Raw genomic sequence first — 26,307 nt, forward strand, 5'->3', positions numbered from 1 at the left:
TCGGATGCTTCCCCCTTCCCGTCCCTCTAACCATTGTCACGCATTTGCACGCAGGCCAAAGAATCCTGGGAGATGGATACCAAAGAAAAGTTGGAGCAGGCCGCCATTGTTAAAGAGAAGGGCACTGTGTACTTCAAGGTGTGTGAGTCTTTCCGTCCGCCCGGCTCAGAATTTACTCGCGTGCCAAGGAATTCTGCTGATATTCCCTGCGCTGAATTCTGTCGCCGCCCTTCTGGGTAAAAATAAGCCTGGTTTCCTACAAGTCTGCGTTTTGTCAGCCCAAGATGGGAGGGAGCAAATACCAAGGCCAGACTGAAGTGACAGTACAGCGAGTAGGGCACTTGCCTTGCCCGTGGCCAACCCGGGTTCGATCCCCGGTACCATACCATATACGGCCCCCCACGCTCCGCCAGGAGTGATCCCTGAGCGCAGAGCCAGGAGTCAGCCCCGAGCACACTTCTGGGTGTGGCCCCAAAACAAGAATAATGCTTTACGCTGGTCTGGTTTGCCCGTTCACCGCTGAATAGCTCCGGGCCTCAAGCCTGTTTCTTGGCCCTTTGTTGGCCCTCAACAAATACTTGTGAACCAAAATGAAACATAAATAGATCAATTGTTAGCAAGCAGTAGAATCCCCTGGGTAGATTTCGCATGTAGCGAAGGCACATAATAAGAGGAAAGAACATGCACCAATTTCAGAGGAAACTGACTGGAGAATATTAGTTTCTTCTCATAAGCCCTGAGATAAGCTTTAGAAATTCCCAGCTCACACCCCTCATTGCTCGCGTCCCAAAGATACGCTCCTGTGACCTCTGGGACTATTTTATTCCTCGCTTAGACTATAACCCCCAGATATATATATATAGGTTTGTGTATATATATATCCATTATATATTTATATGTCTATAATACATATTTATATATGATACATATTTTTAAAGAAAATTAAAAAGGCAGCATTCAGGTCTGTTCTAATCAGAATATTCCACTAGTTGCTTCCTTCTCTCCATCTGGCAGAAAAGACTTAGAGGGAAAGAGAAAGAGAAAGTAGGGAGTTTGCCCCTTCATTTCTTCTTCCCATGAACAAGTAGGAGGAGAGAGCCGGTTGTTTTCTCTTGGAGGGAGGGTGCAGGCTACTGAGCCCGGAAGTGCTGACGGCCGCGGGCGCGGTCAGCGACCCTCTCAGGCTGCACCCGCAGAACCCGGGGGCCTCTGGAACTCTCCCAGTCAGCGCGGGCCCGTGTCCAATCCCAGATCTCATAGGGTCCCCCAAGCACCAGGAGCCGTCTCTGAATGCAGGGCCAGGAGCAACCCCTGAGCACCACCGGGTATGGCCGCGAGACAGAAATAACGATATAAATAAAGCAGTGAGGCCTGCAGGAGCCTCAGGAGGAGTTTGTGGAACAGGGTTACCTGCAGGCTCCTGCATCAGCCGCCTTGCCTGGGGGAAGAGGCGATGACAAGTCACGTGAGACAACCAGAGAATGATCCAGGGGTCCCAGACAGCATAATCAGCACAACATTCACACAGCCAGAGGACTTGCTGTATGATTATTGTATTTTTTTCTATATGCCTATATGTGTGCATATGTATAGGCGCGCGCACACACACACACACACACACACACACACACACACACACACGGTGCTCACAGAGCTCTCTCTGATTTTTTTTTCTTTTTGGGTCACACCTGGCGATGCTCAGGGGTCACTCCTGGCTCCGCACTCAGGAATTACTCCTGGTGGTGCTCAGGGGACCATATGGGATGCTGGGAATCGAACCCGGGTCAGCCGCGTACAAGGCAAACACTCTACCCGCTGTGCTATCGCTCCAGCCCCCGGGAGGTTCTCTGATTTAGGGGGTTCGACTCAGGGCCTCTCTGCAGCTTGAATTACCTCCCCAGCTCCTGATAAGTATTTTCCAGACTTTGAGAAGCAACTCAGTCCTTGGGTTCATAAATCAATTTAGCGGAAGTATATGTAGAATTTTATAGTAAGGTTAATTTTATTTCATAAAACTTCTGTTCAGTGGTGTGAGAGGGAACTGGACGATAATTTAAAACTTTCTGACTATGGTAAGTTATTAAACAAACTTGCAAATTCACTGGTATAGAAAATGTCATTATATGTATATTTGTAATTATTATACATTATTAGAATACTAGATGAAAGGCACTGGGAAGAAGATCCAAACTGGGAATTGGGGAAAATGAACTTTCTGGCTCCTAGGAACTTATGATCTTAAGGTTTTTTGGGATTTTTGTTTGTTTCTAGGGTATTGGGTTTTTTGGTTGGTTGGGGCTTTTTTTTTTTTTTTTTTGGTTGGCTAGTTTGGGGGTCATACCCAGTGATGGTCAGGGCTTACTCCTGGCATGGTGCTCAGGCAACCATATGTGATTTGAACCCAGGTCAGCCGCATGCAAGGCAGACACCCTCCCCACTGTACTGTGGTTTTGGCTCCAGGGGGGTTTGGTTTTGTTTATGTGAAATTTGTGAGAAGTTTAGACTAGATGACCCCCTAGCTTCTTTCCAGCCCTAAAATTCTAAACCCTTTTCAAAGCAAGATTGGCTGTTTTAATTCTGAGTATACTGGATACTTCTGAATTATTCGAGAAAGATCGAGATGGGTTGTATTCATGTACCCCAGTCCTCCGTGCGCTAGAACATAAAGACAAATTTCTGTGCAGTGGCTCAGTCCCATAGGTCAGGAACAGTGCTTCCTTGGTTCTTAGAGTCTATAACATGCCTTGTTTTCTTTTGTGTTGTTCTGTATTTCCCAAACCTTCTGAATAAAATACAAGTCGTCTGGGGGAAATTGAGGCTTTTGGCATTTGACGGGAATCGGGCCCACTCAGTGAAGTAAACAGCTCCGCTGCTCAAAAGCTGTAATTGGTCGCTGATGACTCAGATCTTTGGGGGCACTATACTTGGTGACAAAATAATGCTGCAGAGCCACTCGTCTCAGAGCTGGGTCTTGACTATCCATGAACATACATCGGGGGGCGGGGGGGGCAGCTGTAGAATTAGGGCTCAGTGGCTGAAAGCACCTCTGAAGTGTCCCGTGCCTTCACATAACCCCGGCCCAGTGCCGTGCTGGCTGCACCAAGGGATTCATGGATGTCATATGCGAACCTATTTTTAAAATTGTTTTTATTATAACACCAAACTTTACCAGGTTGTTCCTAATATAGTTGTTTCAGGCTCTGAACCCTTTAAAAAGAAAAAAAAATTTAACTGATCTTAGCTAAAATCTGGATCAATCGTCACACATATGGAACATATTATTTATAATATGCAATTTTATAGACAACATCTCTAAAAACATTAGTCCATTGCGGGAAAATTAATGAGAGATTCAGAACCACTGACCTAAGACTTCTTTCCCAGAATGTCTGAACGTTTTGTACTTCAAAACTTCCCTGGAGGCACCTTCATAATTATAGGTAAAAGGGTCCCAGCAGTGAACCTCATTCCAGCTCTGAGAGCTCAGGCTGGCCGCTCCGCAGTTTCCGGGTCTGATTTCCTTGGGGAATTTCAGGGCAGGTTTCGATCTGTTCTTCTGGCCTCCCGAGCGTCCTCTTTCCAGGGCATTCGCCTTGGAGTACGGTCCACGAGCCGAGAGCAGAGGCGGGTGAGGGAAGCAGCCACGTGCTCCTCTCCTCTCTGCACCGAAGCGCGTTTTCATTGACTCGTCGGTTGGGTTGACACGTCAGTGGGGCAGCACGTAAGGTTGACTCGTATTCAACTCTGAGGTGGGAGTGACCGTGATTCCCGGTCAGTAAGTTGTCATCCCAGCCTCTGGACGCTAGGAGTAAAGGGAGAGGAGGCTTCATTTCACTTTGAAAATGGTTGTCAAGCACAGATAACACCATGGCGTTAGGGAGGCGTCCTGCAAGCCAGTCGCACAGACCTGGACATCCTTTTTCTTGGTGTTTGGTTCACTCCTGGGAGTGCCAGGGACCCAAGCCAGAGCTCCAGCATGCAAAGACCTTCGGCTCTCGCCCCAACCCCTGGACAGACCCGATTTTTACCCTCGGAACTGACAATATCCTGTAGTACCGAGATAACCTTTTAATGCTCTTGGTGTCACCTGCTTGGCAACTGGCGGAATGTCTGGAAACGGCAGTGATGTGTGGGTGTGGCGCCCCCGTGTGGTCGTTGGGAGTAAAGTTTTTCTACAACATGCTCGTTAAGAAGCGTCTTGAGGGCCAGCGCTTCGTGGTTTGGCCTGTAGGAGGCACCGCTTGGTCTCTGAACGCAGCCAGGAATAACCTCTGAGGTGGGAATAACCCCTGTGCGGCCTGGGGTGCTTTCCCACCTCTGTCCCCCTTCCATAGCTACTACTACATCCTTTTTCAGATAAACTGCTCTTCGCTGTTACTTAGAAACAAACGGTAATTCTAGGATTTTTAGGATTAAAAAAAATTCCCAAGTTCCTCTCCTCCCCCGCCCCCTTTTCCTCCTTCATTCTTTTAGTGACAGGACTCCTCAGCGTGAGCACTTCCGACATTTGGGTCTCTGTAATTCTTGCTGGAGAGGGCGCTGTTGTGAGGTCACCGTGGCTGGTATGTTCAGCCGGCCCTGTTCACTCGGTGTCCAGGAGCACATACTTCTCTTGCCGTCACAATTAAAGATGTCTCTCAGCATTGCCATCTGTCCCCAGTGGGACAGGGGAGTGGGGGACCGTGGCAGTCGAGAGCTCCTGAGATAGCGTATCATGAAGACCTTTGTCTTTGGAAGTTGAGGTTTAAATAAATTTAAATAATGATCTCTGCAAAAGCTTTCACGTGTAAGTGTGGTGGAAGCGGTCGGCACCCCTGAGATACTCCAGGGTCGGTTCCAGACCATCCCAGTGAGGCAGTTGTTACCACATGAAATATTTTTGGTTTCCCAACACATAATAAAATTGTGCTTATTTTTTAAAAGATGTGTTGGGGGCTGGAGTGATAGCACAGCGGGTAGGGCGTTTGCCTTGCACGCGGCCGACCCGGGTTCAAATCCCAGCATCCCATATGGTCCCCTGAGCACCGCCAGGGGTGATTCCTGAGTGCATGAGCCAGGAGTGACCCCTGTGCATTGCTGGGTGTGACCCCAAAAAAAAAAGCAAAAAAAAAAATGTGTTGATGCCATGTTGTAGTATACCAAATGTGAAATAGCGTGTCTCCAAAAACAAAGCCATGTATAGACCTTCATTTTTAAATTTCTTTATTGCTTAAAAATGCTTATTCTGGGAGGCTTCAGCAACTGGTGATGTTTGTGTGGGTCAGAGTCTTGCCTGGGTATTGGTATTGCGCTATTGCGCTGACAGACTCCGGCAGCAGCGGCTAAGCTGGGGTGACAGCAACAATGTTTTACAATGAGGCAGCAAAGAAATTTGCTACGTTGGTTGACTCTTCCCTGATTTACCTGTAGCTTGCATGCAGTGCTGTTTGATAAGGCTTCACCGCCAAGTAGCACATCTTTCGATATTGGAGTTGATCCACTGCTTTAGCTGTTGGGTTTACGTGATCATCTGAATCCTTGGTCATTTCGACACACTTCACAAAGCATCTTCATCAAGAATAGGTTTCATCTCCAGAAACCACTCTCGGGCTGGCGATGTCGCTCAGTAGTAGCGTAGTAGCTCACACATGAAGGCCATGGTGTGTGTGTGAGTGTGTGTGTGTGTGTGTGTGTGAGTGCGTGTGTCCATGCACACACGCACACACACACACTTTGCTCGCTCCTTCATTTGAAGTAATTTCTCAGCTCCTCAATGTTACGGTGCTGCTGGGATCTCACTTCATCTTCAAGCCTCACTTCTGACTCTTGTTCTTTTGCCATTCCTGCTACGTTGGCGGTTCCTTTCTCCCCGAAGCATTGAGCCCCTCAGAGCAGTCCCGGGGGTGGAATCAGGTTCCTCCACACTCCTGTGAATGCCGGATCTCACCTCTCCCTGTGGAGAGCGTTAGGAAATGGCATCAAGAACCCTTTCCAGGCTCCCAGTGCTACTTTGCACGGACCCACCAGAGGAAACGCCGGGGTGGCAGGAGCCGGAACGGATATCTGGCAGTGGGGGGGGGCGTGGGGCAGATACTGGAGACACTCAATATGGGTGACGGTCTGAGCCTCCCGCTGTGGTGGAGGCCCGGGGTGTGGTGCCGGGAGTAGGGCCCCTGCCTCCTGCTTTGAGCCTGTGTCTAGCCCTTTCGTTCATTTTGCTAAGAGGGACCACATACTGCGGTGCGGGGGCAACAGTGTGGCCCCAGGAATCAAACTCGGGGCCTCACTCATGCGCAGTACGGGCCACTCTAAGTCTTATCCCTGGCTCCAAATTTTTTCTTTCTGGAAGGCATTGGGTCACGCCTAGCAGCGCTCAGGGGCTGCTTTTAATTCTGTGCCCAAGGATCACTTTCTGGCAGTGCCTGAGGGACCACGTGTGGGACCACCAGTGCTGGTGGATTGGCCACATACTAGGCGAGCACCTGCCCCTCTTGGCCCCATGTTGCAAACAAATGTCATTCAGGGTTTATTATTTCATTAATAGCACAAGGCAGTATAACTCTTAAAGGCTTAGGACTTTTTTTTTCTTTTTTTTTCTTTTTCTTTTTTTTTTTTTTTTGTTTTTTTTTTTGTTTTTGGGTCACACCCGGCGATGCACAGGGGTTACTCCTGGCTCTGCACTCAGGAATTACCCCTGGCGGTGCTCAGGGGACCATATGGGATGCTGGGATTAGAACCCGGGTCGGCCGCGTGCAACGCAAACGCCCTACCCGCTGTGCTATCGCTCCAGCCCCCATTTTCTTTTTTTTTTTCCCCCCCTCTTAAACACTGTGGTTTATGGTACAGGCATTCATTCTTCCAACACCTACCCTACCCCCGGTCACCTTCCTCCAGCAGTGTCTCCATTCTCCCATTTCCCTCAAGCCTGCCCCCATAGCAGTCTCACAATAATCTCTTTTACATTACTTGTCACCACTAGATGGCCAACAGAAGCAGAGGCCTTGGGACTTTTTTGGGAGGTGGGGGCACACCCATCAATGCTCAGGGGTCCTGGCTCTGCGCTCAGGAATTACTCCTGGCGGTGCTCGGGGGACTATATGGGAAGCCAGGAATCAAACCCAGGTCAGCCTCGTGCCAGGCATATGCCCTGCCGCTGTGCTACCACTTTAGCTCCGTCCTGGGACTTGCAGTCTGAGCCCGAGCGTGAACTCCTCCTCCTCAGCCCTGTCCGTCCCCGACGGCGCCCTTCCAGCAGTCTCGCCTGCCGGGGCCTCATCTCTCCACCACTCTTGCCGTTTCTCCTGGTCCTGTGAGTGACAGGTTCTTACACCTCAGGACCCAGCCGCTGCGAGCGTCGGCCCTGCCTCCCGTGGTCCTCACCTCTCACTCAGGATTCAGCAAGCTCAAGAGTGATCCTCTGAATGAGAGTTTGGCTTCAAGAAACGCTGTGGCTGGTTTGATCTGCTGTCAAACCACAGAATTGTGGTGTCAGCAATGAGATATCCTCTCCTCTCTTAAAAAAAAAAAAAATCACTCTTGGCGGGGCGGGGAGATAGTACCGTGGGCGGGGCACTTGCCTGGAGTGTGCCCGCCCAGGTTCAGTCTGCAGCACCCCTTAGGGTCCCCTAAGCCCCTCCAGGAGTGACCCTGAGCACAGAGCCAGGAGTAAGTCCTGAGCACTGCTGGGGGTGGTCCAAAAACAAACCCCCCAAAAAAAACCTTTTTATTTTGCATTCACAATTTAATGAACTTGGACACCAGTCAGATTTCAACCAACCTCTGCTTTTTTTTTTTTTTCTGGTAGGTGGGAACCACGTATGGCAGTGCTCAGGGCTTACTCCTGACTGTGCTCAGGGATCACTCCTGGTAGTGCTCAAGGATCAAACCCAGGCAGGAGCAATAGCACGGCGGGGAGGGTGTTTGCCTTGCATGCGGCCGACCCAGGTTCGATCCCTGGCATCCCATATGGTCCCGCAGCACTGCCAGGAGTAATTCCTGAGTGCAGAGACAGCAGTAACCCCTGAGCATCGCTGGGTGTCACCCAAAAAGCAAAAAAAAAAATAAAAAGGGATCAAACCCAGGTCAGCCACATGTGAGGCAAGCACCGTGTCCACTGTACCACCTGTCTTTGACATGCGTCCCTCACAGAGTCGTCATTTCTGACTCTTGGTCTACAGCAAGAGAAGCACAGTTCTTTCACTTGAACACTGAAGGGTCCATTGTAGGCATTTAGTTGCCCTGAATTCAGTGTTGCTGTGTCTGAGGGAACAGGGATGCCTAACTAGGGACGGAGACGAGGGAATGGCTGTGGCAGGTGACACACTGATGGTTAAGTCCATCATCTTAAATGGGCACGGTTGATGGCACCCCAGAAAGAAATAATAACAAAGATCACAGCTCACCCCAGTTTCAAGGGTCTGAAGTGTTATGGCTGGGAGAGCGCCCCAAGGATTAGAGCCTGGTTAGCACTCCCGGAGCGCCATTCGATCCCCAATACTCCATGGTGCCCTGAGCACCTCCGGGAATGGCCCCAACCACCAGCCAGTGTGGCCCTCACACACACACACACACAGTAACCCCAGTTTGAGAATTGACAAGAATTAGCCGAGTGTGACACAAGACATTAAATAACTGCACTGTTGAGGAAATGGCACCAATAGAATTGTTTGACACAGAGTTGCCACAAGCTTTTAATTTGTTTAAACCCCGAAGTACAGAGACCAGAGCGATAGTCCAGTGGGAGGGCACTCACCTCTCGGCCAACCCGAGTTTGATCCCCAGCATCCCAAATGGTCCCCCAAACGCCGCCAGGAATAATTCCTGAGTGCAGAGCCAGGAGTAACCCCTGAGCATTGCCGGGTGTGGCACCCCCAACCCCCCCTTCCCCCCCACACACACACGCAAAAACACTTTGGGAAAAAAAAGTAATAAAAACTACAGTATATGATATGCTGAGATACAGTAAAATTCAGTATGCCTGCGTTGTGGAGTCTGTTGCTGTTTTGGAAACAGCCCATAGCCTCCTGCCGTTCTGATCACTCGCAGTGATGAGGTCTGGTCTCCTTGGCTTGGCTCAGCTTTCCCTACTAGGAGATCATCAGAAAAATGAGCAGCTACATTACAGAGGAGAGGGAGGGAAAAGGGAAGCAGACCTTACGGGAACCGCCTGCCCCTGTGAGCTCAATCAAATCAAATCAAACCCTGTATTTCTGCCCACATCTCCATTTTTTGTTTCGCTTTTTTTTTTGGGGGGGGTGGTGTTTGTTTTGTTGTTTTGCTTTTGGGGCTGCACCCAGCGGTGCTCAGGGCTTACTCCTGTCTCTGCACTTAGGGGTCACTCCACTCCTGGTGGGGCTCGCGGACTAGATGGGGTGTTTGGCATGAAACCCAGGTTGGCCGTGTGCAAGGCAAGTGTCCTACCCGCTGTACTATGTCTGCGGCCGCGCTGTCTCCATTTTTGCTCACACAATGTAGGAAAGCACTTTGGCTCCGTAGTTATCCCTCTTTCACCTTACTGTGCAGCAGACCTCAAGGGGGCCTCTGGGGAGGGACAGCAGCGCTGCCTGTTCTCGAGGCCTCACGCAAGGAAGTGAGAAAGAAGACGCCAGCTTGGAAGCCAGCGAGAACCTCATTGTCCTTTTGTGGTGCCCCCACTCCTGTGACAGAACAGAGAGACTTGACTCGGCTCAGGCCGCCCCGTCTGAGAGACCAGGGCCTTGAGCAGCAGCAACTTCCCCACAGTTCTGGAGACTGTCTGAAGAGTGTCTCCTGGCCGTCTCCGTGCGTTCCCTCACATGACCTTTCCTTCTTGCGTTCTCACACATGACCTTTCCTTCTCGCGTTCCCTCACATAGCGTTTCCTGGTCATGCTCCCTCAAATAGCATTTCTTTCTTGCATTCCATCACATGACGTTTCCTCCTCACATTCACTCACACAACCTTTCCTTCTCGAGTTACCTCACGCGACCTTTTCTTCTTTGTGTTCCCTCACATAACGTTTCCTTCTGGCATTTCGTCACATGCCGTTTTCTTCTTGCAATCCCTCACAGGACGTTTCCTTCTTGCGTTCCCTCACGTTGTGTTGCCCCAGTTGAGGGTTCCTTCTTGCCTTCCCTCACACGACCTTTCCTTCTTCATGTTCCCTCACATGATGCTTCCTTCTTGCATTCCCTCGTATGACGTTTTCTTCTTACATCCCCTCACGTGACATTTCCCAGGTGTTTGCGTGTGTGGAGAGAGGAGGAAGTGAGGTTTCCTCTGACAAGGAATCTACTGTCACCCTCAGGACCCGCAAGACTCCATCTAAACCTTCCACAAAAACCATCCCACTAGGGGTAGAGCTTCCACATGCAAATTTAGGGGAGACGCAATATAATTTCCTCAAGAAACTCAGTTGTTTGTTTTTTATGAAAGGGCTTGGTTTTGTTCTGTTTGTCAGCAGACTGATAATCTCTCCCTGTCTTCCCCTCCCTCTACAAGTCACTCATGAAGAGGGACGGTGGCGACCGGGGAGGGAGCACGGCCCTCATTCGGACCCAGGTCCCACACAGGGAACTGGTCTGTCCCGTCACCCAGCGCGGCCGGCCTGCCTCCACCCCCTCCCCGTAAAGCGAAGCTTTGATTTCCCTCAGATTTGCAGGCTGAGTGGTTTCTTCTCTGGGGGGAGGGTCACACCCGGCGATGCTCAGGGGTTACTCCTGCCTCTGCACTCAGGAATTAACTCCTGGCGGTGCTGGGGGACCATATGGGATGCCGGGGATCGGACCCGGGTCGGCCACGTGCAAGGCCAACGCCCTACCCGCTGTGCTATCGCTCCAGCCCTGAATGGTTTCTCAACTATTGTTTAAGCCCTGTTCTTGCTCTGGAGGTCGCATGGTTTCCAGTGGCGTCAGTGTTGCCGCGGGAGGCCTGCGGCGTCACTGCACTGAAGCTCCAATATCTTCTCACCCGCCCTCTCCTCTCCCTTCGCTCCGAGCTTCCGCCTCAGCCCTCACTCCTGCCGGGTCACCTCTGTCCCGTTGTCGGCGTCTAAGGGCTTGTTTTCATCGGCCGTTGTCTGTTCCCTTGGTTTTGCTTTTTCACATACGGCACATGAGAGCGTCTGGCATTTGTGTTTTCCTCCTGAGATTTTTTTTCCCCCCTTGCTACGACGCTCTCTGGCTTCATCCAACTTGAAGCCACTTGCAGAATTTCGTCTCTCGGTGTCGCCGCGTAGCGTCCCGTTGTGTCTGCGTTGCGCCCTGTCTTCCTCGGCTGCCCCGTGGGCGGGCACAGGGCTTTGTTTCCAGAGCTGGCTCCTGGCAGCACGGGGAGGCGGCTGTCCTTTCAAGTTGGTGCTGGTGTGTTCTTGCCGAGAAAGGGAGCTGCAGGGTCACACGGTCGTTCTGTGTGGAACTTCCGGAGAAGTCTTGCGCTACTGTGAACCGGACCGCCAGCAGTGAACGAGAGTTCCCCGCTCGCCACATCCCGGCCGTCTCTGCTTGATTCCGACCTGTTGATTACTTGCCTACTGGCGCAGTGACACCTCTTTATCGCCTTGGTTTTCATTTCCCAGAAAATCATGAGAGTAATAACGAACACTTGGTCATAGGCCTGTCTTCAGCTCTTCCCCCTGCCTTACTTTGGTGGGGGTGTGGGGAACGGCACACCTGGCGATGCCCAGGGAGACCACATGGGATGCTGGGGATTGAACCTGGGTCGGCTGCATGCAAGGCAAGCACCTTCCCCGCTGTCCTGTCGCTCCAGCCCCTCCCCTCCCCATTTTTTGATGTTTGTTTTTTGCTGTCGAGTGCTCTGTGCGTATTGGACATTAGCTCTTTGTCAGATTGCAAATTATTTTTCCCCATTCAAAGAAACTAGGGTTTGTTTGTTTTCACCAGTTTCCTTTGCAGTGTGAAGGCTTTTTTAGTTTCATATAAATTTGTTGTTTGGTTTTGATTTTTTTTTTTTAATAGGGGAGGATGGGAACTTGGGCCATACCCAGTGATGCTCAGGGCTTAGTCCTGACTCTGTGCTCTGGATTCACTCTTGGAAGTACTTGGAGGACTATAAGGGGAACCAGGGATCCAGCTGAGGTCAGCCATGTACAGGGCAAGAGCCTTGCCCCCTGTACTGTCTCTCTGGCCCCTGATTTTGCTTTCTTTGCCAATGGGAATTGAATCATTGAAGACTGTCTGAAATTTATATGTGTGTGTTATGTTATATATATATATGTATGTGTATATATTTTTTTTATATCCTGGGAAGTTCTGCCTATGTTTTCCTGTATCACTGTCATCCCATTATTCATCGATTTGCTCGAGCGGGCACCAGTAACGTCTCCATTTGTCCTAGCCCTGAGATTTTAACAGCCTCTCTTTACTCATTCTTCCCAAGGGTGCCACATTGGAGGCTCTTTCAAGGGTCAGGGGAATGAGACCCATCATTGTTACTGTTTTTTGGCATATGAATACGCCACGGGGAGCTTGCCAGGCTCTGCCGTGCAGGCAGGATACTGTCGGTAGCTTGCCGAGTTCTCCGAGAGGGAGAACTAGACAATAAGAGGTTGCACTTCCAGGAGCTTTGTTTTACAGTCTCTGGATCTTGACTGTTGATGAGATTACATGGTGCCAGGGTCCGTTTGTGGGTATGTCTGCCTAGCTACTAACAAATGGGGGATCTGGGTGGAGCAGGCTTGGAGATCTCAGCCCCGGGTCCCGCACACCTGGGTTCTTTTGCCGGTTCCTTCACGCGTGAGGCTCATCCGAGCGTGTGGAGAGGGGCCTTGAGCATAGCTGTGTCTGGCTACCAGGGCTCTGCTTGGGATGGGAAGGGAAACTCAACCCACCCACTCCGAGGGGCCCCGGTGAAGACAGCCAGGCGTGGGGTCATGAGACTTTGTGTTCCTATATGTATTTAATGGATTGAAGTGTCTAATATCAAGATCTTTGGTCCATTTTGAATTAGTTTCTGTGTATGGTGTGAGACAAAGATCTGGTGTCGCCATTTTGTATGTGGCTCCCAAGTTTCCCTAGCACCATTTATTCATTTTGTTTGTTTGTTTTTCGGCCACACCCAGTGATGCTCAGGGCTTACTCCTGAGCTCTGCACTCAGGAATTACTCCTGGCAGTGCTTAGAGGACCATGTGGGGTGCCAAGAATCGAACCCGGGTTGACCGTGTGCAAGACAAGCACTCACCTGCTGTACTATTGCTCCGGCCCCACCATCGGTTATTTATTTAGAGAAGAGTCTTTCCTTCTAGTCTCTTGAAGCTCATTGCTTATGGCATCCTATACAATCCCCTGAGCACCGCCTGAGGGGTTCCTGAGTGCAGAGCCAGGAGTAAACCCTGAGCATCACCGGGCATGGCCCAAAGACTAAAGTAAACTGGGTGCCACTCCTCAGCTCCGTATGTCCCGTTACCTGTATCTCAGCATCCCACAGCCACGTTTTGTCAGTTTCCGGGAGCCTGGCCACGCGTGTTAACGTGGTCTGTCGCCACTTGTTGCAGTGTCCGGGACAGAGTTGAGACCAGGACTGGTCTGCAGAGCGTGGGATGTTCACTTTCTGCCTCTTTGCAGGAGAAGCTGCGCCCCCTCGCTCCGGGTGGCTAGTGCTTGTGGGGTGGGAGGTTGTCACTTCCCCAAATCATTTCCTGCCTGACGTTGCCAAGGGTCAGGAGATAAGGGAAAAGTGGGTCTCCTGCAAGAGTGTTCGTGACAAAGGGTAGAACTGCTCCCGGCCTTTGGAGGAGCTGCTACAGGGGGGGCCCAGGTGCCTCGACGCCCCCCGTCCCGGGGGAGCACTCCCTCTGGGAGGGAGGAGGAGTAGACCCCAAAGGAAAGGGCTTACAGAGCTTGCCGGGGGCTTCAGGAGGGAGGGGGCAGGGGCGGGGCCTCGCCTCCTGAGAAGGGACAGGGGTGCTGCGTGCAGGTCCCTGGGGGGGTGCTCTTGGGTGGAGCGTCTGGGTTTCGGGGTGGCGGGGATTCTGCATATTGCCTGCTGATGTGGCTGGTTGTCACGTGCCTCACGCCGTGATGGTCACCCGCCTTTTCTCCCTCCCTCGTCTCAGGGCGGGAAGTACATGCAGGCGGTGATCCAGTACGGGAAGATCGTCTCCTGGCTGGAGATGGAGTACGGCTTGTCGGAGACGGAGTCCAAGGCTTCCGAGGCCTTTCTGCTCGCCGCCTTCCTGAACCTGGCCATGTGCTACCTGAAGCTCCGAGAGTACAGCAAAGCCGTGGACTGCTGCGACAAGGTAGCCGGCCGCCGCCTCCCCCAGCCCGTCCCCCCAGCCTCCCCCTGCCCCGCCTCCTCGGCCTCTCCGGCCTCCTTCCAGGTGCCCTTGACGCTCTTGACACATCTTTCCCTTCGGCTTTGTGCTGTTTATCTGTTTCTCAGTTTGAACTGGGAAATTCTGAAAGATTCCTTTGGGGGCCACCCTAGGCGGTGCTCAGAGCTGCCTCCTGGCTTGCTCTGGGATTATTCCCCGTGGGGCTGGGGGTTGTTTGCATACCAGACAAGCAAGCTGCCAGCTGTGCCATCTCACCCCAGAGAGATTTCAGTTACTTTGTGTGTGTGTGTGTGTGTGTGTGTGTGTGTGTGTGTGTGTGTGTGTGAGTTTTATACATTTTATTTTCATAAAGTAGTTCATTACAGATAATATTCAAACAGCCACCCCATGGAGAGCATCTTCCCACCACAATAAGAGGGAAGTATATGAAGGTTGTTGTATTTCACTCTAGAGCAAATTTAGCTGTATATAAGAGAATACAAGCAAGTATGTTAAAGCCAAACAAATGTGTGCTACTTTAGTTATATAAGTGGGTTCGAGTATAAGAGGTTCGAGTATAAGAGGCTGTGTGGTCGCATTTGTGGCTGCGTGCTCCAGGAAATACTGCACCACTCTCTTCTGGGAGCTTTATTTTATAGTCTCTGGGTCTTGGCCGTTGATGAGATTACATGACACCCGGGGGCAGTTTGTGGTTGTGACTGCCAAGCTACTGGAAAACTGGGGAGCTGGGTGGAGGAGGCCCAGGCCCAGTCCTGATCCGAGCAGGCTAGGAGATCTCAGCCCCGGGTCCTGCATACCTGGGTTCCTCTGTCGGCTCCCTCACAAGTAGAGGTTTCACTTATATTGGATGTTAGAAAGCTTTTTTTTTCCTTTTGTGTCACACCCAGCGATGCACAGGGGTTACTCCTGGCTTTGCACTCAGGAATTACTCCTGGCGGTGCTCAGGGGACCATTTGGGATGCTGGGAATTGAACCCGGGTCGGCCGCGTGCAAGGCAAATGCCCTACCCGCTGTGCTATCGCTCCAGCCCCCAAGAGGTTTCACTTATAGTCAGACCTTTCTGATGCCTATATTGGGTCGTGATGTAGTATGAATAAATGTTTGATTTAACGGTGGGGGACAGGGGCTGGGCCACACACAGCGGTGCCCAGGGGCCATTCCTGGCTCTGGCTCTGGCTCAGGAGTGGCCCCTTAGTGGTACGTGGGGACCATGAGTGGCAGCAGGGACCCAAGCAAGTGCCTTAGCCTCGAACTGTCTCTTCCACCCAAATAAGAGTTTTTATTAAAAATGTCTTGATTTCATTTATGATCGAAAGCAATGGCATTTGATATCAGATTACACACATAACCCTTTAATAAGAAGAGATTTAAGCCTTTCAGGACTTATCTATAACACTACAGCTGTTTGTCTGCAAATCAGTTGTTATTATTCGCTGATGAAGAAAAAGCACAAATAATTTGAAAAGTCCATGAAACATTAGCAACTCTTTCCCTTAATACCTATGTTGGCTGGGGCCAGAGCGGCAGTACAGCAGGAAGGGCGCTCACTTGCACGCGGCTGACCCAGGTTTGACTTTTGTCATCCCATATTCCTGAGCACTGTCATCCGTGAGCACCGCCGGGAATGATCCCTGAGTGCAGAGCCAGGAGTAAGTCCTAAACATCGCTGGGTGTGACACAAAACCAAACAAAAAAAAAAAATGATGTTGGTCATAGTTGATTCGTCTTTCAGCATCTTGGTGCTGTACGACTGTTGTTTATCAAATGTGCCGTGCTGGTATTTGGGGACCACAGCCCACGTTGTTCCGTGGGCGTCTGGTCTCTCACCGTGAGCACTGTAAAAGGTAGTAATCACATGTGCATTATAGAGAGACAGACAGAACAAGAAAAACATTGTTGTACATTCTTTGTAAGATTATTGAGTTTTGTTCATCAGTATGTTCCCTGTCATGCTTTGCAGGATTTCCTCCCAAGAAAGAAATGTTTTTCTTTACATTTTATTTTTTTTAATGCTTCTTTATTAAAGGAGAAATCAAGTTACTGAAAGTTCAAAAATTAAGGAAGCAGGTGTAGAGTGATAGAGCACTTCCCTTGCATGGGCGAGGCCTGGGTTCAATCCTTCAATCCCTGGTCCTGCAAAATGCATAAAGCACCACCGAATGTGGCCCAGAAGGCCCTCTGTTCCCCCCCCCCAAAAAAAAAATCAAGTATTACAGAAGCAAAATGAAAGCCTATTCATAAAATCCCATGGACCAGGGCTGGAGCTAGAAAGCCCCGGGGCCCAGGCCGTGAATGCAGGAGACCCGGGTCCAGGTTTCCTCCTTGGCACCCTCTGTGGCCTGAGCCACACCCCCACCACCCCGAATTCCCATGAGCCCCTCTCTCATTTTGTTCTGATTTATTTTGGTTTGGGGCCAAACACAATGGCCCCAAAGCCCAGGGCTTACTCCTGACTCTGCAGTCTGGAGACACTCCCAGTGGGCTCGGGGAACCAGGCGGGACGCCGGGGATCGAACACAGGTTGGCCGCGAGCCAGTGCCATCTCTCCGGCCCCCTCCTGTGAACTCCTTTCTCCCAAGAGCAGAGTCTTTCACTGCACGAGTTCTCCTTCCATTGGGCCACTCGCACCCATCCACTAACACGCATGAACGTCATGACGAGAGTGTGGAGCCCTCGCCAGCGTTTTATAAAGCAAGGCCGTCTTCCTGTAGCTGAGCACTAACGCCCGGAGCCACTGGAGGCATCTGTCGAGCTATATTTAACCAGTCCCTTTGGCAGATTTCTTTTTTTTTTTTTTTTTTTGCTTTTTGGGTCACACCCGGCAATGCACAGGGGTCATTCCTGGCTCATGCACTCAGGAATTACCCCTGGCGGTGCTCAGGGGGACCATATGGGATGCTGGGATTCGAACCCGGGTCGGCCGCGTGCAAGGCAAACGCCCTACCCGCTGTGCTATCTCTCCAGCCCCTTTGGCAGATTTCTAAATGCTTGATATTATATATCAATACATAGATGTTACATATTAGACAGCACCTCTCTGTGTACTGAGGAATTGAATTGTCGAGGTCCCTGACCCTCGTGGTAGGTGGGGCCACTTCAGCAATACTCAGCCTCACAGCCTGAAAGGTCCATGCTGGGGCTTCGGGACCATGAGGGAACCCAGCAGTGTGGGGGACCGGCAGGTGCCAGGGGTCCAACTCGGGCCTCCACCTGCTAATACGCATCTGAGCCCTTTGAGCCACCTCCCGGCCCTGGGTAAATTTCTCACAGGATGTTTTTTCATAGGATAAATTTCTAGAAGTAGAAACACTGGGTCAAAACTAAAAAATGAAAACACCCAGGAAAAAGAAAAACAAATTATTAAAAAAAAAGAAAAGAAAGAAAAAGAAAAGAAAACAAGGTCTGGGGACTGGTCGTAGAACACAGGCTGCAGCGGGGGGGGGGGGGGGGGGGACCGGAGTTTGCTCCCGGCCAGCCCCCGGGGCCTGAGCAGTGCCGAGCATCCCTGTCCGATCCACCCTCAGCCCCACCGTGCCGTGTGTCGGGGCTTTGTGGCTGCGGCACAGACACTCGGTCAGGTTTGTTCCGGCCTGGCTGCCGGCTTTTCCACTTCTCTCCTCCCTGGCAGAGCCGCCGTCTCGGCCCCGTCGACGCAGGCTCAGTGCCTGCTCTGCCCGTGGTCTCCGCGTGTCGCCCTGGCCCTCGGGACAGTGTGTGTGTGAACGGGGAGCCACCCTGGTGCGGGTTTGGGGGCCCAACCTGGCAGTGCTGCGGGGCGGCTCCTGGCCCGGTGCTCCAGGGAGCACGCAGAGGCCGTGTGCAGCCCTGAGCTCCAGCCTCCTGAGCCGCCTGCCCACGCCCACGTCACCGTCTCACCTAGAGGCAGCGTCTCCTCTCGCGCTCTTTTCCAAGACTGTTTTCAGTCGTTCCTGGGCCTGTATTCCCTCTGTTGAAATTTTTTATCATCATCTTTATTCTTTTTTTTTTTTCCTTTTTTGGGTTACACCCAGCGATGCTCAGGGTTTACCCTGGCTCTGCACTCAGGAATTACCCCTGGCGGTGCTTGGGGGACCATATGGGGTGCCCGGGATTGAACCCAGGTCGGCCACATGCAAGGCAAGCGCCCTCCCCGATGTGCTATCTCTCCAGCCCCTGTTATCATTCTTATCATTTGGACTTTGGGGGCCATACCCTGCAGGGCTCAGGGCCTGTATCTGGCCCTGCTCAGTGGCTCCTAATGGTGCCCAGGGAACTGTGGGTGATGCCAGGGACCGAGCCTGGACTGCGTGCAAGGGCACCCGTGACTACCTGTTCTCTCTCTCCCACTCCCCACTTCCCACTGAAATTGAAAATGAATTTTTTAAGACCCGCAACCCCAGCCTAGAGCCCCATTTCTTTCCTTTTTTTTTTTTTTGCTTTTTGGGTCACACCCGGCGATGCACAGGGGTTGCTCCTGGCTCTGCACTCAGGAATTACTCCTGGCAGTGCTCAGGGGACCATATGGGATGCTGGGAATCGAACCCGGGTCGGCCACGTGCAAGGCAAATGCCCTACCTGCTGTGCTATTGCTCCAGCCCCCCGAGCCCCATTTCTTTTCCTGTGCCTTTTCTGAGAGCTCTGGTTAATGATTCAAGCCCAGTTTCTCTCTGTGTCCCTCAAGTTCCGTTCCTTCCTTCTGAAACATCACCCTCCCTTCCTTAGGCCCTTGGCCTGGACAACACCAACGAGAAGGGCCTGTACCGGCGGGGGGAAGCCCAGCTGCTCATGAACGAGTTCGAGTCGGCCCGGGGCGACTTCGAGAAGGTGCTGGAGGTGAATCCCCACAACAAGGCGGCCAGGCTGCAGATCTCCATGTGCCAGAAGAAGGCGAAGGAGCACAACGAGAGGGACCGCAGGATCTACGCCAACATGTTCAAGAAGTTCGCAGAGCAGGACGCGAAGGTGCATGCGGGACCCTGGCCCGAGAGCGAGCTTTCCCCGGGGCGGGGGGGCGGGGGTGTGCACGGGACAGGCACAGACCCAGGGAAAGGGCACCCAGCTCTGTTCTAAGGTGTTTGCACCTGGAGGGCCCCGAGCTCCCCTCGGACATCATGGAGACTCGTGAGGCTCCGGCCCGGCCGTGAGTGACGTGAAGGTTGTCCTTGAAATCCAGGCAGGCCTTTGCTTTGCTTTTTTTAATTTTTTTTTTAATTGAATCGCAGTGAGATACACAGTTACCTGAGGTTGTTCATGATCAGGTTTCAGTCACATAATGTTCCAACACCCATTCCTTCACTGGTGTACATGTCCCACCACCAGCGTCCCGTTTCCCTCCCATCCTGCCTGTCTCCGTGGCAAGCACTTTCCTTTCTTCTTTCTCTTTCTCTCTCTCTCCCTCCCTCCCTCTCTCTCTCTCTGTCTCTCCTCTCTCCTCTCTCTCTCCTCTCCTCTCCTCTCTCTTCTCTCTGTCTCTGTCTCCTCTCTCTCTTCTCTCTGTCTCCTCTCTCTCTCCTCTCCTCTCTCTTCTCTCTCTCTATCTCCTCTTTCTCTCCTCCCCTCTCTCTCTCTTCTCTCTCTCTGTCTCCTCTCTCTCCTCCCCTCTCTCTCTCTTCTCTCTCTCTGTCTCCTCTCTCTCTCCTCTCCTCACTCTTCTCTCTGTCTCTCTCTCTGTCTCCTCTCTTCTCTGTCTCTCTCTGTCTCCTCTCTCTCCTCCCCCTCTCTCTTCTCTCTCTCTGTCTCCTCTCTCTCTCCTCTCCTCACTCTTCTCTCTGTCTCTCTCTGTCTCCTCTCTTTCTCCTCCCCTCTCTCTCTTCTCTCTCTCTGTCTCCTCTCTCTCTCCTTTCCTCTCTCTTCTCTCTGTCTCCTCTCTCTCTCCTCTCCTCTCTCTCTCTCTCTCTCTCTCTTTGTCTCTCTCTCTCTCTCTCTCTCTCTCTCTCTCTCTCTCTCTCTGCTTTTGGACATAGTGGTTTGTAGTACATGTACTGAAAGGTTATCGTGTATATCCCTTACCTCTTGTTCAGAGTGACCATTCCCAGCTGTCGTTGTCATAGTGTCTGTTCTCATAGTGTCATAGTGCCATAACTGCCCTCCCGCCAGCCTTTGTCGCAAGCCTCTAACCATGAGCCAGTCCTCCTGGACCTTGTTTCTAGCGTCCCTGGGCATTAGTCTCACGGTGCTGTTCTGTATCCTGTACCCGAGTGCAGTCCTTCCTTGTCTGTCCCTCCTTCAGGCTCATGTCACTCAGCATGATGCTCTCCATGTCCATCCATGTGTAAGCAAACATCATGAGTGCATGTTTCCTGGCAGCTACATGGTATTCCATGGTGTGGAGGTACCACAGTTTCTTTACCCCGTCGTTTGTTCTCCGGCACGTGGATTGTTCCCAGTTGCTGGCTCCTGTGCATAGTGCTCCAATAAATGCAGGGGTGCAGATGGCGTCTCTGCTGTGCTTTCTGGGTCCCTGGGTGTATTCCCCAAAATGGTATTGCTGGGTCGTATGGAAGCTCAGTTTCAGAGTCTCTCTCCGGGAGCCAGCCTGCCCCGTGCATGGGTCGGAGAGGGTCTCCCGGCGGCACCTGCTGCCCTGGTGACTCAGCATCGTGACTTCCCGAATGGATGCCCCAACGCCCCCCAACACACACACACACACACACACCACACACACACACACACACACACACACACACACACACACACACACACACACATCCTTGCTAGGCTTCAGGCTCCCAGCCTGGGAGTGGCGGAGAGCAGCAGTGACTGGACTAAACATCTTCTCTCTGTCTCTCTCTCTCTCCTCTGGGTTGATTTCCCCCTCCCAGGAAGAGGCCAGTAGATCCCTGGGCAAGAAGCCGCGAGAAGAGGCCCGCGGCCCGGGGAAGGAGGCCGAGAGCCAGGCCATGGAAGAGGAGAAGGCGGAGGGCCGCGTATGACGCCGCGCCCCGGAGGGCAGAGTGCCGCCCTCCTCCGCGGGCTCGCCCCTCGCAGGACCCAGCCGCGCCCCCCGTGACGCGGGGAGTCAGGGGCACGCGCAGTCGCTTCCCTCCAAGCCGCCGCCCTGCTGCCGCCCCGCGCGCCCACGGAGGGCGGGCGTGGGGCTCCCCCCGAGGGGGCGGTGGGTGCGGAGAGACTGAGCCAGCAGCCCCAGCCCCTCGCGCCGGTCCCCTCCCCAGCCCCGGAGGCCCGTGTCCGCCGGCCGCCAGCAGCATAGCACTGTAGGAAGCGCCAGGACGCGCCCCGCAGCGCGCACCGGTACCCCTCCAGGCGCCCAGGAGTGGGAGGGGCCCAGGGCCGTGCCCGGGGTCCACCCTCCCCCTCTTTGTCCCCCGCGACCCCAGCTGAAGACAGGACAGCCTGTTGGCGTGAGTCAGAGCCGCACGCTTCCCCTCGTACCGTGGCCCCCGAGCGGATGCAGCCGGGGAACCATGTAGGACCCCGGCAGCTTTGTGGTTTTATTTTTTTTTTGTTTTTTGTTTTTGGTCCTTATTTCTGATTACTGTCCCATAAACGTGTATACTGGTTTATGGAACTTTTATTTACACTCCTATCATGCAAAAAAAGAAAAAGAAAAGAAAAGAAAAAAAGGACTTGATACTACTAAGTAGCTTTATTTTTACAATCCAGTCGGCGAGGCTGAAAGATGCCCCCCAGCTTGCTCTTGTACCGTCCGGATCTTCCCGGCCCTCCTCCAGCGCCCAGCGGTGGGAGGGGCCTGAAGCGGCCCCCAACTCCAGCACTCACTCGGGCATTGAACTAGGGCGCGTCTTCAGGAAGGCCAAGTAGTGAACTGTAGTTTCTTACGGGTATATGAAACTGAGCACCGCCCTCTGTTCCCACGGGCGCACACCCTCCTGAAACCCCCGAGGCAGCCCAGGGATACTCCGCAGCATCTCACATCTTAGATTCCAAAGAACACTGGCAGTTAACATTATAGCTGGGTTGGGTTGGGTTGGGTCGGGTTGGGTTTTTAATGTGATTTAACAACACTTTTGTCATGAGGTAAGGACCCACTAATAAAACGTTTCTGGGCTGGAGAAATCACAGGCTAGGAGTTGGGTGCTTGCCTCGCTCGCGTGGACCCAGCCCAGGTTTAATCCATGCCACCTCACATGGTCCCCTGAGCCCCGCCAGACGTGATCCCTGAGCACAGAGCCAGGAGTGAGCCTTGAGCACTGCCAGGGGTGTGGCACCAAAAGAAAACAAAAAAATATTTTAAATAGTCATTTCTATGAACCAGTGGAATTTGTCGTTTCTCCATTAATGATGACTAAGGTCCACGTTAACTTTTTATTTACACGTTTTTATGGGGTTTTCCCAAAGTCCCAAGCTCACCTTGAACATATGAAAAGTCGAAGTTCATTTTGTTGCTTTTCCTCGCTAGTATTTGTAGGTCTGTGGGCTAGAGCCGGGGTTCCACCGAGTCGAGTTGGAGATTTGGTCCACGAAGGACAAATCTGTGTTCCCAGCTTTTATTTTGTTTTTCAGGCACAAACAAAACCAGTCAAGAAATTCGATTTTCCCAGCTGTCATCACCCACCTGGGCCTCAGGGCGGGAGGAGAGGCGGGGCCGGCCAGGAAGGCTGGTGAGCCTGGAGGATGGCGTTACCCATCACCCTCACGGAAAAGAACTCCCAATTCCAGTCTCCGATCCCGCCACCTAACCAGTCCATCTAGAAACCAGATGTTTTCTAACTGCTTACCGAGTGGTGAGGCAGCATATGAGGAATTAAAAGTTGTTTTTTTTTTTAATGATGCTCATTTTTGTGTTCCTTAAATAAATCTAAAAACAAAACAAATGTTAGTTCCCATTCCTCTCGATTTGGCTGAAATCGTCTGCAGGAATGTGTTTCGAGTGGAAAACTCAGACGGGGTCAAGCAGAAGAAATGAGACTTCAGGAAATGACCTGAAGCAACGGGCTTGGCCCCCAGCTTCTCCGAACACGCAGAAGCCACCTGGGACGCTGCTTCTTCGGCAGGGAATGGAATAAGTGTTCTTCCAATGAACCAGATAATCCGAAAAAGGGCTTGAGTCGGGCTTGGTCGTCTCATTAACCCGTGAATCCCCTACAGTTAGTAGTGTTGGCTTAGCTGCTCTCGGTTCTGTTTGGGAAATGAAGAGATTGTCACGGTGCCCGTAGTAGGCCCCTGAGACAGGAGTGCGCACCTGAGGGGGCGTGGCTAACGTTTTGGCTGCTTCCAAAGGTTTGAGGAGCCGTGCGCATGCCTGCCGCTTCCCGGTTCCCTCCGGCCGGGCGGGGGTGGGGTGCATCTCTCCAGCCACAGCACCCAGGCCCGTGCGGGCCCCTTTCCTCGCTGAATCTTGTCTCGGGAACAGATTCGGACTCTCCCCGTTGCGGTTAGATTACTTAGTAATGAAGAGCTCCTTTTTTATTTTTCCGTGTGTTTTCCTAAGCCAGTGGTGATTACTCTCCGGATTTTTGCAGATGAGCTGGAGGAGGTTTTCCTGGCTCTAAGTTTGATGAGTCTTCCTAGCGGCCAGAGCTCGGTCAGCACGGCAGAGCCTCCGGCCGATGAGGGGACAGGGCCTGGGGGCCCGGGGGTCTGGCCTCTGAGAAGAGCTGCGGTGCCCCTCTCTGCGGCATGTCACAGTATCCTCCGGGGCTGACGGCCCTGGAGATGCTGCTCGGATGGATCGCGGGTGCCACTGTTCGTTGAATTTGAGCTGCTTCCCGTCAAAAGTCAGAAAACTCAATTCCCCCAGTCTAGCGGGACTTTTTTCCTCCAACACCAGAGACAGCCCACGTGTGTACACCTTCAGAGTCCTCTGCCACCTTCAGAGTTCCTGGGCCTTTCTGCGCTTCCTTCCCTTCATGTTGATTTTTCCTCTCCTACAGTCTGACAGATTTCTTTGGGACGTGGCGGAGGATATAAAGAACACGTGCTCGTTTGAGCACTGCTGTTTTCCTGATCTCGCTATTCTGCAGTGACACAGAGTTTGCCCACGTGACCTTAGCCCTCGGCATTGCTAAACAGGACTCACCAGCTTCCTGTCGCAGCATGCGCCGCGAAGAGATTGCCCTGTCCGTCTGGTTGGGCCGAAGGCGTAGTACAGGGGGCTAGGCGCTTTCTCTGCATCTGGCCTACCCTCTTGAATCTCCTGAGCACAGAGTCAGGGAGTGTTGCTGGCTCAAGAGATGCTCTGAGCATCCCTCCCCCCTCCCGAGAAATTCATCTTCCATGGATTGGGCAACTGGGAATGTAGCTCAGTGGAAAGCATATGCCTTGCCTGCGGTGAGACCTGAATTAATTCCCCAGGACTAGGAAAGTGAAGAGAGGCGACAATTTTAGCAGTCACCTGTAATGCAGCTTTCCGTGGAGACCCGGAGGAACGAGAGCTCGGAGTGATCATACAAGCATCCCACAGTACCCAGGACCCCGCGTCCTTCCTTGAACGCTTCTCTCACCGGTCTTCTGCTTGCCTCCGATGCTTATGACTCGCTTTTCCTATGGGCCAAAATGTTGATGGTTGCCTCAAGAATCCCAAGCATTTGGTTGAATTGAAATGGCTTCAGATTCCTTCCTCTGCCTCACTTTCTCCTTGCAAGGAAAGATAATGCGGAGAATTCACGAGCCTATTGGGGGGGGGGGGGGCGAAATAGCTGCTTTGCAGCGCAAGGCACCCCCTGGTCTGAGCTGCGGGTGGCGGTGGGCTGAGGGAAGCTGGCGGGATCTTGGGTCATTGGCTTCCAGATGACCGCTTGCAGTCTGCTTGAATGAAACGAGAGGTTTCCCAGGGCTTTTTGATCATTTTGAGAATTGAACTTCCCACGCTGTGAGACTCCTCACTTTTAACATCATCATGGCCGTGCAGTCAAATGCAGTGACCTGTGATGGGGTGGTTGAGCACCAACCAGCTCTTTTAAATCTTTTCAAAAGGGTGGGGGAACAGAAAGATAGTACAGAAAAGAAAGTGCTTGCCTGGGGCTGGAGCAATAGCACAGCGGGTAGGGTGTTTGCCTTGCACGTGGCTGACCCGGGTTCGATTCCCAGCATCCCATATGGTCCCCTGAGCACCGCCAGGAGTGATTCCTGAATGCAGAGCCAGGAGTAACCCCTGTGCATCGCCAGGTGTGACCCAAAAAGGAAAAGAAAAAAAAAAAAACACCAGAGAGGACCAAAGAGATAGTGCGGGATTAAAGATTTAAGGTGCTTGCCTTGCACACAGCTGACCCAGGTTCATTCTCTGACTCAGTCCCTGACACCACATGTGCTCCCCGAGCACTGTCCGGAGGGACCCTGTGCACAGGAAGTGCTGCCCTGCAGTCACACCCCAGAACTGAGTTGAATGATCACCATGCCAGGCAACAAACCCCTTTCCACTGCCAACAAGCCAAATAGTCACTGCATCACTTCCTCCTCAGTCTCACAAAAGACCACGTGGTCCTCGGCCAGACTGCAGGGAAGAAATTCGGGGGCATGTGTTTGGGGGTCCACACCTGGCGATGCTCAGGGCTTACTCCTGGCAGGGCTCAGGGGACCATTGGGATGCCGGGATCAAACCCAGGTCAAGGTACCAACTTTCACAGCCCTGGGACGTGTATTTTACTGTTTTTTGGCTTGCGGCCACACTTTGATGCTCAGGAATTATTCCGGGTGGTGCACGGGGAACCATATGGAATGCCGGGGTTGAGCTCGTGTGCAAGGCCAGCGCCCTGCCTGCTATGCTATCTCTCCAGCCCCAGGGGCATGTATTGTAAGCCTAACCTAGTTTGAGCCTTTCTTGAGACATTAAATATTTCTACTCTGGGTCTGCTTTGGATAGTGTTTTCTTAAGAGAACGCCATGCTGCAGACATTGTAGCTGCAGTCATCTTTGCAAAGGTTTCCGGGGAGTTTCTGCCAAGTCACAGAGGCAGACGAATATACGGGGTTTGGAGATATGGATGATAGTTCTTATTACTCAGTGATATATTTACAATCATGTTTTCATGTTACGAACTCCTGCTCTTTGGGATCTGAAACCTTAAACCCATGTTCATATATTCTTACCTGTAGATAGCAAATCTTCCTAAAGATGACAGCAACTTAATGGGCAGCTTAAAAAATTATACCCACTG

General features: G+C 52.2%; 1 protein-coding gene across 1 annotated transcript in view; it reads left to right on the plus strand.

Moving 5' to 3' along the window:
- FKBP5 (FKBP prolyl isomerase 5) overlaps window positions 1–25,999 on the plus strand; it is a 125,440-nt gene extending 99,441 nt beyond the window's left edge. Inside the window, exons 8-11 of the mRNA XM_004617707.2 lie at window positions 55–138; window positions 14,031–14,216; window positions 18,954–19,193; window positions 21,053–25,999. Coding sequence (XP_004617764.1) covers window positions 55–138; window positions 14,031–14,216; window positions 18,954–19,193; window positions 21,053–21,163 — 621 coding nt within the window. The 3' untranslated portion in view covers window positions 21,164–25,999. The remainder of the gene's footprint in view (window positions 1–54; window positions 139–14,030; window positions 14,217–18,953; window positions 19,194–21,052) is intronic.
- Window positions 26,000–26,307: the final 308 nt, after the last annotated feature.

This window comes from Sorex araneus, chromosome 2 (assembly GCF_027595985.1).
Source record: "Sorex araneus isolate mSorAra2 chromosome 2, mSorAra2.pri, whole genome shotgun sequence".
NCBI classification, from domain to species: Eukaryota; Metazoa; Chordata; class Mammalia; order Eulipotyphla; family Soricidae; genus Sorex; species Sorex araneus.